Here is a 14,373-nt window from a genome sequence, read left to right as displayed (position 1 = left end):
CAAACCAAAAATCTAGAGAAAACAATTATCAGGACATAAAATTCCTTAAATTTGACGATAAAGTCATCCTTAAAAATGTAAGGACTGCTGCAAATGGGATGGACCTGAAGAAAGAAAACAGAGTTTTCTGTAAAAAACTGTCGATGGATAATCTGCAGCTCATGACAAACGATCAAAATATGTACTACCCTAAAATTTCCCCTACTATTCCTCTTCGTGCATCAGGTTGCACATAAGGCCTCAACCAGAGTCCGCCATCGATGTCGATTGGCTGAAACCCGCTCTAGGTGACCCCATGTCCAGCTCCTTCCTTTCATCTCCCTTTCCACTGTTCTTCTCCAAGTTTCCTTTCGGTGGCCTCGTTTTCTTCGGCTGTCTGGAGTCCATTGTAGGGCGACTCTGGAGAGGTCTGCTGTCTGCTGGCGGAGCACATATTCAATCCATCCCCAACGCCTTTGTTGAACCTACGTGGTGATGGACTCGGTTTCAGTTCTTCAGTGGAGTTCTTCATTGGTGATGGTGTTTGGCCAAAATATGTTAAGTATGTGCCTGAGGCATCTGTTTTGGAAGACGTCAAGCTTGCTACTGATGGTTTTGGTCATTTTCCAAGATTCTGATCGGTAAAGGAGGGTGCTGATCACATATGACTTGAAGATTCTCAGCTTGATCTTCTGGCTGATGTTTTTCGCCTTCCATGTGCTCCTGAGTGAGGCGAAGGCCTGGCTGACTTTCGCCAGTCGGGCTCGAATATCCACCTCCGCATCCCCAATGTTTGACATTTTGGACCCAAGATAGGTGAAACTGTCAACTTCCTCAATCTCTTCTTCTCCATTTAGTTTGATTCGGTCTTGGACTCTGGCGTTCACTCTCATACTTTTCATTTTCTTTGCGCTGACCTTCAAGCCAAGGTTTCTAGCTGTTTCTGAGAAGGCATTTGTTTTTTCCTGCATGTCTTGGTGGCGGTGTGACAGCAGGGCAATGTCATCAGCAAAGTCCAAGTCTTCCAGCGTTGTTGCTGCTGTCATAGTCATGGTCCATCTGATACCTCTCCTCTCACTGTCGGTGGAAGTCTTCATGACCCAGTCTATAGCTGGTGGCTGGATGTCTGCAAGCTGAGGGGGATCTGGTCTGTTTAGAACTGACTCAAAATGCTCCCTCCAGTGCTGTAGTTTTCCTGCCTCTCCCTCGACGACATTACCGTTCATGTCTTTCACTGGCACATCACTTTTCTTAAACCCGTTGTTTAGCTGTTTGTTTATCAGTGTCTTCAGGTCATTTTTTCTTGCTGCTTTTTCTACTTCATCTGTCAGTTTCTCTATGTAGTCTCTTTTGTCGGTTTTTGTCATCCTCTTTACCTCTTTGTTTAGTTTTGTATATCTTTGTCTGTGTTTTTCCTTCAGGTGTTCAGATCTAATGCTGTTGATTATTTGTTTGGCTGACTTTCTCTCATCTATCTTCTTCCATGTCTCTTCTCTGATCCACTGTTCTTTCTTTCTTTTTTCGTTGGAAGCAAAGTATTTTCTCTCCTGTTTCCTGTAAGACTCGATTGAAGTCGTCAAAGGTCATCTCTTGTTGGTCTCCTAGTGCCAGGAACCTGTTCTTACTTCCATAGCAAAGGCCTTTCGGTGGCTGGATTTTTCAGTTTGCTGGAGTCCACTCTCTGCTGACGTGCCTGTTTTCCTCGCGATCGATGTAGCTTCAGAGAAACTGCGGCTATCACAAGAGTGTGGTCACTGGTGACATCTGCTCCTCCTGTAGGCTCTGACATCTTGAAGTGAGCTCCTCCATCTTCGGTCGATGATGACATGGTCTATCTGGTTCTTTGTGATCCCACCTGGTGATGTCCAAGTTGCCTTGTGGATGTCCCCTACACCACGGACAAACTGGTGGTGGTTCACCTCTTAAGAGATGTTCTTGTGTGGATTAGGTGTGTCCTAACTTTAACCTAGCAAGGACCACCTCCTCCCAGCCACCATTTGGGACTTTGGAGCCATCTGTAAAGATGGAACCGAATCCAGGGTAGTCTGAAAGGAGTTCATGAAAGCGTTGGAGAAAGATGAGGTCACTAGTGTTCCCTTTTTTAAAAACTGTAAGATCAAGACGAATCTCTGGAACAGGAAAGGTCCAAGGAGGGGATGGTAGTAGAGGGAGAGACTCTACCTGTTAAATACCTACTCCGACAGCTTGTAGGTGAGGTGTTGCATTGAGTGATAATGGCTTTTACTCCTTGGTATGACTGGCATACAGGACAGCATGCTGAAGTCTGAAAACAGCATGGTACGCAGGCTTTCCATGGTGAGCTTTTAAATGACATAGGATAGCATGAGTTTCAGATGACGGAGAGAAAGTGGAGGCTCACCAGCTTCTGTGTACAAACTTTAAACAGGAGTGGTGCGGGCGGCATCCAAACAGATGTGGATCCCTTAATGGATAGGATCCAGAATTTTGAGGTAGGACTCTCAAGCAGAGCCACAGATGATTGATCCATAGTCTAGCTTGGAGCGGACCAGGGAACGATACAGACGAAGCAGGACTGTGCGGTCTGCCCAAGGCTTTCTGACAAGAAAGGCGTAGAGATTTGATGTGAGACAGAAAATACAGTTTATGGTCCAAGATGAACCCAAGGAATTTTACTTCCTGGATAGAAGGGGGCTGAAAAAGAAGTAGCATTCCGCAGATTGTTGTTAGGAGTAATGCTCAAGGAAGGTGTGCTTTAGTGGACATTTTAAGGATTAAGTGGATATAGAAAGGGAAAGAGTTCCTTTATTTTGCAGCACAGTAACTAAAAATCCTGTGACCATATGTTGTTGCTCTGGTGACAGGAATAGTGAGGATAACGTCATCAGACAAAGAACGTACTGGCTGGAATGTAAGAATAGTAAGAACAGTACCTAACAAGAGCTGCTTCTGTCCAGGTACTTATTTCACCCCACTGCTGGGTACAAAATTTACCCATGTAATAGATACATTCTGTGCCATGATAACTGAAAGTCCACACATTCATAAAAGCAGTAGATAATCCATATTTATGTGAAGCTTTGTCAGCATCATAAGAAACTGATTGATTAAGAAATACCCCACTCAGAAAATGAGGAAATGAAATGCAGCTGGACCCAGTGTATGAAAAGCTTTCCTGCTGTTTCTAGTCCTGCATAATGATGAAGCAGTGCCTCATCATATAAAATACAGAAATGGTGGTGGCAGTGTCATTTTCTCAGTCTATGTCATCGTGGTAGTGAATCTTACAATCTGTAAATAAATTACATTTTTCTTTTGAGTCTGCATACATCAAAAATTAGATTAACACACTGAAAGAATTACATAAAAAATTGTTTGCAACAAAAAATACATTTTACAAATCGGATCCCTCAACAGTTAAATTGAAGGATTGTAGACACAGTTTATCAGTGAGTAATAGGAGCAGTGCGCCTCACAGAAGCAGAAAGAGGAGAAAAAGAAGAAGAGAAAGCATGAGGGAGCAGCACGGAGGAGGTGACACTAAATGTTGCCATTGCACATCCATCCCCTGCTCGCCAAGAGAAGCAAGGCAGTTAGAAACAGGGATTGATGTTGCTGCTGTGGTAATCTTCCTTCCACTTCGGGCAGTCTTTAGAAGAAGCGTGAGACTCGTTACAGTTAGCACATTTGGCACTTTAAGAACAATCAGCTACAGCATGACCTGTATCGCTGCAGTGAAAACAGCGGGCTTGAGATTTGCAGAAGCTAGCCCAATGACCACAATGCTGACAGTTGAAGCAGTGACAACGGTGAAGGTATAAATAAACTTTGACAAGTAAATATCCAACCTCAATGAAGTCAGGTATTTTGGGCAAACAGAAAGTTAAGAACAGAGTATTTGTAAGATTAGATTTTCCATCCTTCTTTAGGATGACCCTCTGCACCGCTGTGACCCCTTGGGGTGCCAGTTCTGATCTGATGTCAATTTCTGACAGCCCAGCAAGGTCAGGACAACAAATGACCCCTCTTGAAGAGTTGAGGGATCGATGTGGAGTTACCTTTATGAGATGACTGACAAACCATTTCTCGTCCCATCGGCGCAGGGCCTGAGACACTTTCTGATTTGCGCAGTGGACAAGAAATTGTCCAGAGCGCAGACGTCTAACAGCAGAAAAGTGTGTAGATATATTTTTAAACCCTTTTGCTATTTCAAAAGGTGACAGGGACGAGAGCGGCCAGGCCGGCTCTGCACCCTCCACCACAAGAAAATGGGGCCAGACCCCTTCAACATTTTCTCTCACACAATCTCTCACTTCATCCTCACTGTCCAAAGATTCATCTTCTCTGATGCTTTTTCCTAGGTTTGGTTTTTTAGGTGCCATGATATAAAGGAATTAGGTTTATTCTTTATGTTCCACACCAACCACGGAGTCCAAGGGGATGCAACCGAGCAGTACCACTTACGGCATTTCCAGCTGGGTCGCACGAGGGATACACAAGGAATATACTCTGGCCTTCTGAGCATGAAGACCAGATTGACCCCAGCCACAGCCTTCGAGCAAAGCTAGGGCAATACACGACTAGCCACTTGATTGGTGTGGACCACACCAACCTTCCGTCTAGGAGAAGTCTGGGCCAAAGAGGTGTGTTGGTATGATAGGCCACAACCTATCAGGGACCTCAACCTCCAGGATCCCAGCCTCCCCCAACACGCTGTTACCGCCTGTCACCACAGTGAAGGTTGGCTGCCCAGAGTTCATTTCTCGTCTCGGGCATGCTGTTCTTTCTCTGCACGTGGCATCTGTTTACAGGGCTGGCTGCTTGCCGTAATATAGCCTCAGTTGCTGACACGGCGTAAAACACCAAATCCCCCCCCCCTCCCCCAACATGGGTCCCCCTGCACGGCAAATGCAGGGGACCTAAAGAAGGCCACAGAGAGAGAGAAAAAAATGCATTGAAAGGTATGATAAGAAAACAGAAGACAGGAAAAGGACCAGTGTAAACAGAAGATAGGAAGGATAAAACTGTAGGAAGACAGGGAGATGTTTGATTAGAAGAAGAATATAGATGAACAGGGCCAGGTAAGGGAGAAAAAAAAGAAAAGCATAAGACAAAAAGGCGTGGGCCAGCTTAGTCACCCAGCCAGAGAAGGCTGGGTGTCCCCCAGAATGAGAAGCTGGGCCCACGGGGGCAGAGAGCGGGGAAAAAAGGCCATTGGAACCACACGGGGCTGAGTGAGGGATGGCCAAAACCTCAAGGAGTAACAAGGAATAAACTAACCAACCTTGAGGTTGTTGCAGCAGGGACTACTATCCCAGTAAACAATGTTTGATGATGATGAGAATGGATTATCACAACTGAACATTTTCGTAGTTCTCAAGCAGTTGCAGCTGGGTATTATAGCATAACCAAGGCAGAAATCATCGAAGCTATCAAGTCCTTCAATTCTGGCAAGGTGGCAGGCCTAGAGGGGATTCCTGCAGAAGCACTCAAGGCAGACCCAACAGCTGCAGCAGATATGCTACACCCCCTGCTGAAGAAAATTTGGGAACAGGAGCAAGTTCCAGCAGACTGGAAGCTTGGCTTCCTAGTAGATGATTCTGGTCAGCACCTTGCTGGAAATGGACGACAGCGTAATCCCTCACCAATTGCTGCACTGTGTCAGGTTGCCTTTTTTGGGTAGCTTTACTTAGATAGCCAGACTTCCAATTTGCTGGAACTTGCTCCTGCTCCCAAATTTTCTGCAGCAGAGGGTGTAGCATCTCTGCTGTGGCTATTGGGTCAGCCTTTAGTGCCTCTGCAGGAATGCCATCTGGGCCTGCCAACTTGCCAGTATTCAATGGCCTTGATGATTTCTGCCTTGCTCAGTGGTTGAGGCAATGTCCAAAGTGCTTGTTGGTGATGGCTGGTTCAGTATTTCTTCAAAATGCTCCGCCCAGCGAGATCTTTGTTCTGCATCCCCGGTAATGATGCTGCCATTCTTATTCTTTACTGGCCAGCATACATTGGTGGTATTTTTTTCTTTCTGACAAAATTCTTGTAATTTGGTATAGTCTCTTTGTGTTATTTTGCCCAGTTGCTTGTTCTGCCTTTTCTGCCATCCTGTGTGCAAACTGTCTCTTGTTACCTCTTGCACTTCTCAGTTCAGTTTCACTTCTCAGTTCATCTCCCAGTTCTTTGCTCTGAGACCCAATTCCTGCTGGTCTTGACATTGGTCTTCTGCTTCAGTTTTTTCCTTTTCTCTATCTTTGTCAGGTTCCTGAAGTCAACCATTCCTTGTGTTGTTTCTCTTTCTTTTCCATAAGGCGTGTGCAGGCAGTCTTTCATGTTTCCTGTAATCTTGTCCAGTAGTTGCCCACTGTTTCTTCCAGGAGTTCCTCCAGTGCCGCAAACCTGTTTTTAACGTTGCAATTGAACTCTTCTTGCTTTCTGAGGTCTCTAAGAAACTGCATGCTGAATTGTGGCGCAGTCTATCTTATGAGTCACGGAAGGACTTCAGCTTTATCTTCATGGCTGCCACAAGCAGGTGGTGGTTTGTAGCTGCATCTGCAGCAAACCTTAGCCTGACATCCAACTTTGGCATTCACGTCACCCATTATGATCTTCAGGTCTCGTTTTGGAGTACAATCAACCAGCGCTTGTGAGGAGTTGTAAAAGTTTTCCTTTTCCTCTTCTTTAACTGCATTGGTAGGTGCACAGCATTGGATGATGGTGAACTTTCTTTCTTTGGAGTTGAACCTGGCTAACGAATCAAGGGGAAACTGGTTCCCATGCTATTAGTGTTCTTGCAGCCTCTGGTGTCATCAGTACTGCTATTCCTTGTGTGTGGTCATGGTCAGGGTTTTCTTGTCCGGAGTAGATGATAGTCTCACCTGACAAAAGTCTGGCCGCTGCCATTCCACCTGATCTTGCACAGGATGAGGAGCTTGATACTATAGTTACATATTTAAATTACAGTTTCTCAAATTCAGCAGTTTTTTCCCCTCTTCTTTGCGTATGGATAACAGTAGGTGGACATAAAATAACAGGTTACATGTTGGGTGTATCTGTCTAGCTTTGCTGTACTTTGTGCAAATTACCAACAGAGACACTGCACTCAACCAGGACCCTGTTCCAACATCATGCGGCTTTGCACTTGAATGGAAATTTGAACAGATAAGGGAAACTGTCTTTATTTCCTTTCTCAAGAATTGTGGTTCTCCTTGCAACTGTATGTTTGAGGCAGTAATAAGTGATATGTTAAGAGTCTTTGGAGAGTGACGTGTCACCATTTATGTGGCTCTTTAAAAAACTGACTAAAATTCATCTTTCACTTTTTCCAATTATCCCTGGCACATACAGAACTTGAATTTACCTTTACATATGCCTCAACGACAAAATATGTGTATGGAGCAACAAAATTCTTTTAAAATATCACTTGCTTAAAGGATACACTTTAATGGCTCCTGACTTGGTGCCTACGCCAAGAAGACGGAGTACTGCATCATATGCTAAGGCACAAGGCTTGCTTGGAAATCCATAATCTCCACACTGAAAACAAGATAAAAATTAATGGCAGATTTATTAAGATGTTTAAAATTTCTTTATCAGGTAGTTTGTAGCAAATGTGAACTATGGCAATAGGAAATGTCATCTCAAGACTCTAGTCTGGAGGAAAAATAAAACAAGAGATCTCAGAACTCAGCAGGATGTCTAGAAGTTTCTCGCCTATAGAAATGATTGCCAACTTACCGGGATACTTAGTCTATGACTAATATGTATCCTGCTCTATCACAAAGGGGAATTCTATTATGCACCTTTGTTATGGCACTGTCCCTGGTGCTTACAAAGTACTACGCTTACCATCCCTTACAAAGCATCGTATCACAACAGTATTTTCTTAGTGCCTGTGTATAAGACAGCATGTCAGGGATTTCTGCCAATGGCAAAGAAAGTGCTGAATGGAATTGGAGAATTACCCGCTCGCAGGAGTGCTGCACAGACTGGCAGGGTTTTTTTTTATAATTTCAGTGACAATCTAAAGAAGTTGGCTGATGTTGAGTCTTCTTACATCGCTTTCTGTGTTGACACAGTCACACCCTCTGAGAAAAATCTCATGTTTCCAAATAATAAACCCTGGTTAATAAAGGAACTCAAATCTGTGCTGAATAATAAAAAGTGTATATTTTATATCAGAACTTCACATAATTAAAAAAAAAAAACACAGGGAGGTGTGGGATGCCATTAGCAAGCAAAGAAAAGGTACAAGGATTAAGCTGAGTTGCAGTTCAGTAGTGGCAACTTTAAGGCAGTATGTCATGGTATTAATAAGTTCTCTGTTAATCTAAGGAAAACACTCATAAAAAAAACCAGTCAAGTTTTTAGGCGCTCACCAAGGCCAGGCCCTCTTCACAGCCACGGGTCTGGGTACAGCAGAACCCCCTATCCCTCCCTCTCGCCAGGCCTGAGGCTGAGTGTTCACCCTTGGAACGAGAAGCTGGGCCCATGGGGGTCGCTGACAATTGAAGCAGCCCAACAAAGAAGGAAGAAACAGAGATACTTTTGCCCACAAATACCCAACTTCAATAAAGTCAAGTATTTTGGGCAAGCAAAAGGTAAGAAAAAGAGTATAAGTAAGTACAGATTTTCCATACCTCTTATGATAAAGAACAGCAGCATGAATTATATGGAGCTGGGCCATAAAAGGATGGTCAAAATGACAGGAAATAAAAGCATGGAGAGCAGATTGTGAGTCTTAAATTATTAAGATGTTCTGCTCTAAAGACGGGTGAACCTGCTAACCCACAAACAAGATGGAATGAAGTTAATCAGAGATGATAGAGCAACCACCTGGGTGGCAGGACCAAACTGTGGCTGCAGCTACAAGTCCATTGTTGGGAACTTTGGAGCTGTCTGTAATGATAGAACAGATTTCAGGATTGCCAGAAAAAAATTCCTGCAGTTGTTGAAGAAAGATGAAGTCACTGGTGTCACTTTTAGTGACAGGTACAATGATGCCTGAACAAGTAGATTATGAATACTCATTATAAGAAGGGCTGTAGCAGAGATGTGGCTATCAATTAGCATGGTGGTGTCCTGATCAATACACCTATAGCACTCATTCAGTCTATCAAGGAGGATCAAATTCTTGTCAATGGTAAGATTTTCTTCTTGCAGTCAGAAAGATCATGCCACAATTCTCAACTATTGCTGTGGCAAGTTTGCATTTAAAATCCCTCTTTACTGTAATGTGGCTTTTTCAAGATCATATTGAATGCTGCATCATCGCCTGAACTATATGAATACTTTCTTCCCATCACTTTCATAAGGATACTATTGTTGAACCATGGCTTCTTAATGGCCCACAAATTTTGTATGGCATGTTGGAATGTACAGCTCCTTGCATAATGCAAAGACTAGATAAAGATGTCCATGTCTTTGAGTCAGCATGGTCAAGACAGCCTGGTAGCCTGTGGCCTTCTGGTTACAGAACCTGACAGCCCTCACTAGTACATTAACCAAGATATTAATGGGCACTTCAATGTCTCACCCTGACACTATCAAAATGTCAGAAATGCGACACACTTTATGTTTTGTCTAGTCTGTGTCGCAGCCAACTCACAAAAGAGAACATAGACTGGGTCATAAATCGATCTGATGATCAATTGGTGCAGCCAGTTTCTGAAGATCTCTTATCTGACCAACTTTGTATACCTTCAGCATCAGCTTTTAGGACTGAGTTGTTCTCTATGTAACATCGCTAAACAAGCTTTCAAATCCCAAGTGCAGACAATGCTGCACCAGCCACAATCTGTTGCTCAACTAGACTGTCCTGCACAAAGTTATTGATGATCATTCCCCAGCATTTTGATGTCTAATACACTAGTCCAAAAGTGCACCATGGTATTTGCAGATCTGAGTAGAACTCATGACCTAAAGTGCACTTGTCTGAAACTGTTCGGCTGAAGAATGGACTCATCATCCACAGTCATCTATAACACTGTGAAACAACATACACATCGTGTACACACAACCAAAACAACCTATCTTCCGTCCCAGATAATTAACTGCACCTCTTCCAAGAACCTGTTGAACATCTCCAATGGAATGACTGAACTTATCACGGCACCACCACTGCCTAACCTGCTTCACAGCTACCACAAGATTTTAGTAACTTTTTCACTAGTAAGATCTCAAAGACTGGATCATCCCCAAACTCGATAAGACCTGACAACATCTCTTGTGATGCTCTCTGACTGAAACTCAATCAGTCTCTAAAGCTGAGAAAAAGGCAATCATTCTCATAGCCAAGACAACAACTTGCCAGCCTGACCCAACACGCTTCCCTCTTGTTTGTCTATGCTTGACTTCCTGCCATTACAAATATTGTTAAAGTCAGTTTTTCAAAAGATGTTTTTCCATCATTGCTTAAAACTGTCCTGGTGATGCCACTTTTTAATGTCTACACTTGATGTCAATATGTTAAACAAGTACTGTCCAATTTCTAAGATAATTGAGAAAATGGTTTTGACACAGCTCAGAGCTTACAGGAGCACCACCTCATCCCTCAGGTTGTCAGTATATTGACCTTTTCACGAGACAAGCTACTCTCATTAAAGTAACCCAACATATTATCTGCTCTTAACACTTCGACTTTGGGACCTATATAGGTTTTCCATATGGTCCCCGGATTCTGGTATATGGGTTCCATGTGGGTCCTGTCTTCCAATGCTACTCGGGTAGTGATGTTTCTGTCTTAGCTCTGTTTGACTAGTTTGCCATTCAACACTATCAACCCCTTTTTGCTCCTCCAAAGACTTTGCATCCTCTGCAAAATTTCTGGATCAGCACTAGAATGGTTTAACTTCTGACAGGACCCAGACTGTATTTGTCTCACTCTGCTCCCCTTTTGTACGGGGTCCCCCAAGGCTTAGTTCTTGGCCCCATTTTGTGCACTAAACTACCTTCATCATGCATCCAGTCTCATTGTGTTACTCATCATAAGTGTCAATAAATGTGATTACTGACTAGACTGCCTGCTCGTTTTCTTCTTAAGATTTCTGATACTCTCCATCTCTACTATTTGCTCCCTGATTTTTTTTTTTTCTTCTATGTTTGTCTTTAATTACTTGTTAATAATTAGTTGTTTCTTCTTTTCCTACTTGTCTTACGCGCTGATTGTCCCTTGGTAAGCATGATTACGCGCTATATGAATCACGCTTTTTATTATCCATAGTTGAATTATATATAATTATATTATTTACATTAGTTTCAATGGAAATAATGGTCAGACTCTTCAAAGCCTCAAACTAATAACAGCCAATCGAGTGTTCACTCCGTTGATCATTTGGTTTCGTCTGCACTGGTTGATTAACATGTACTTTTGTTTCTGTGTTTTGAACAGTGAATGCAATGTAGAGGGGGTGGGGAAAACACTTCATTGACGCTTTATTGTCTACGCATGAAAATCCAAAAAATTAATCATTATAATTGCAGCGGTAGCACCGAAATACCATTTCAGTTGAGGCGACCACAGACGCCGACGGAGATTGAGCGATCGGCAGCCAGCTTTCCTCTACGCATGTTTAGATGATGTCACATGAAACAGCTCGATATTTTTATATTTAAATTGCATTAGATTTTAATTATGACATTTCATTCACTGAGTAAGTAAACTAATGATTTTTCTATCAAAAGTCTTAGACGTCAGGAAGTGTCATTTACTAGCACTTGTCAAACCAAATATCAAAACGCAAAAAAAGAAAAATTCCTTACCTTTTTGAAACTGAATAACTCTTTTTTAATTTTCTCTCTTTCTTCGCCTTCTCTGGGTGGATGCTTTTTTAAAAAACTGAACATTGTTACGATTCCGATTGTCCAGCGTGTCGCGTCTGTTTTATAATAAAGGCATACGCAATATTGACAAGATTTTGTTTCGATAATATTTAGTCTACACCAACCCTAACCCTGAAGGATGATTGACTGTTAGCTGAAAACAGCACGTTAAACCACTGTCAGCTTTCTTGTAATTTTTTAAAGCGAAGCGTTAATACTATTTGATTAATCCATTTCGTCAGCAGCCTTCGGCCATCAATGGTTTCGGAACATATTCTTCCGCTGTCGGCACAGCAACTTCCTGTGTAAAAAGACACTCCCACGGCGTCGCTTTAGATGTGAAGACTGGGGCCACGATCAAGTTTTCTGCATTCCAACGTGCCGCAATAGTCTAAAATCGACTTTTGAAAGTAGTCCATTAGTTAATGTAAATAAGTATCGTGTAATAGAAGGTTCTACTTATTTAGGACATTGTTTTAAAAGTTACGATAATGTAGTATTTCAAACAGTATACAGTCCACTGAAACACCATGAATATAAATACACGTCCATGGAAACACGAACGTGGTCATGATTGTGTATGTGAACTTCAGCCAAGCATAGGTAACTTATTAAGCTTAGAAGCGGTTTTAAATATGACTGGGTTAAAATAAAAAAAAGTATTTAGATAGAGAGACTTTATTGACACCCCTCCCCCACATACACACACAGTTTAATTACTGTTTATTTAGACAAGTCGAAATTTGTTGTCCTGTATCAATTACCTTGTTTCTAAATGAACATGGGAAACACGGTATCCAGCTAACCCCAGTACTTATTGAGGTATATCAGATGCAATCATTGGACTACAGAACCAGTTAAATATTATTTACCAGTGCTCAGTGTCTTAAAACCTTGCTGTCAGCCTAGATAAATCAAGTGTCGATATATCTTGTAGAAAAAATGGTTATTTGTTAATTATCTTTAAAAATTGTGAATGTATGCAAATATTTGGGTATAGTTTTCTCCACAAGGTGTATTTTTACACATTCATTAAAAAATATAGCTGAAAATGCAACGATGGGAGTTTTAAATATTCTTAAATTGTCATGGTACACCGAGCCTGTTTTTCAAGCTTTATGGTGCTCAGATCCAGCCAATACTTTTATATGGCTCTGAAATATTGGGTCTGCGTACCAGTTATGATAGCATTGAGAAGGTTTACAGTAATGATAATGAAAAAGGTTTTTAGGAGTCGTAATAAGGACACCTAACTTGCTGACATAGGGAATGTGGTAGATTCTCTTCGTTAATGTATCAGTACATTGTATTGGATATTGGCTATGTCTGCTAAAAATGCCACAAACTAGACTCAAAAAACAACAAAACTTTTTAATGTTAACACTACTGCATGAAGAAAACATGGTTACACTTTATCATGACATTTTTGTATAAATATGGTTTTGGCATGGTGTGGGAAAGTCAAGGAATTGGAGATGATACACTTTTTTTTACAAATCCCAAAACAGAGACTGGTGGACCAACAGTGGCATGATGCAGTTCAAGATATTTCCATATAATTCAAGACTCATTTTATTTTTAGCAACTACCTTGTCTGGTTGAAATACAGAGCCATAAGAGATACTTTCATAAAATTTAGAATGGGTATAGCTGTACTTAAATGCCATGAACAGTATTATTGCTTAACTAAGAATGTTTAAACTGCCCCTTTTTCCCCTACACAGTTGAAACTGAACAGCACGTTGTATGCCCTAAATATATGGATCTTCGTAAACTGTTCATCCCTAAAAAAAATACCCTAAACACTCTTCTCTTTTCCATTTCACACTCTTGATGTCAGATTACAGAATGCTAATTACATTCATCTTGCCTCTTTTGTTTACAATGCATTGGAAATAAGAAAAATTTTGTGGTGTAGATTAAAGCCCATTACATCCAACAATGTCATAGAAAAATATTAACATCAGAGATTTTGATTCCTGCTCTCGCCCCCCCCCCCCCCTTGAACATGTTCTCAAGGTATGCCTCCAGTCATGTATATACTAGGTTATTTCTTTTGGGAGGTTGGGGGGCTGCAAATTGTAGCTGTTTATGTACATTTGTGAGTAAGAATAGCTAACCTTAATTGAAGCTCATTGTTTGGTAGAAACATGTCTGACATTTGTATACTGTCCAAATTATTTATCTCCTTTCACCGAACTATGTACTTCAGTCTATAGTTCTCTTTGTGAGATGACAAAAATGTATTTGTTGCACATGACAACTGTTTCACTGTAGGATCAACTGTTAGCTTAACTTGTCTGTGTTTTCAATTTACCAAACCCCTTGAATAATGATTCAAACTCCCGTATGAAGTGGTATTGTCTGTTTCACAACTGGGGTCCGACGACGCATTCTGACACATGATTACTACTGTTTGTATCTGATGTATATGCATGCAGTTTCTTAGTGCATCGTTTCACTTCAGATCTAGCACCATATATGCTTCTTCATTTTATTCCATGAACTTTCGCTGACAATGTTTGTGTCACATCTTGTTTGTATCACAACTTCAGTTCTTACTCCTATCAAAAGCTCTTATTTATTTTGGTTAGCATCAGC

At 41.6% G+C, this 14,373-nt stretch overlaps 1 protein-coding gene across 4 annotated transcripts in view; it reads right to left on the bottom strand.

The window, feature by feature from the left end:
- LOC112559703 (lethal(2) giant larvae protein homolog 1-like) overlaps positions 1–12,073 on the bottom strand; it is a 103,707-nt gene extending 91,634 nt beyond the window's left edge. For 3 of the 4 annotated variants that reach the window (XM_025231041.1, XM_025231050.1, XM_025231059.1), the window contains exons 1-2: positions 11,713–12,072; positions 7,391–7,488 (exon numbers count right to left, since the gene is read on the bottom strand). In XM_025231041.1, coding sequence (XP_025086826.1) covers positions 7,391–7,488; positions 11,713–11,796 — 182 coding nt within the window. In that variant the 5' untranslated portion in view covers positions 11,797–12,072. Of the gene's footprint in view, positions 1–7,390; positions 7,489–11,712 lie in introns of all 4 variants that reach the window. The other variant, XM_025231068.1, reaches the window with a different exon arrangement.
- Between the last annotated feature and the right edge of the window lie 2,300 nt (positions 12,074–14,373).

The sequence above is a fragment of the Pomacea canaliculata genome, linkage group LG1 (assembly GCF_003073045.1).
Source record: "Pomacea canaliculata isolate SZHN2017 linkage group LG1, ASM307304v1, whole genome shotgun sequence".
NCBI lineage: Eukaryota > Metazoa > Mollusca > Gastropoda > Architaenioglossa > Ampullariidae > Pomacea > Pomacea canaliculata.
Note: the sequence above shows the minus strand (reverse complement) of the source record. Positions and strands in the feature narration are given on the sequence as shown.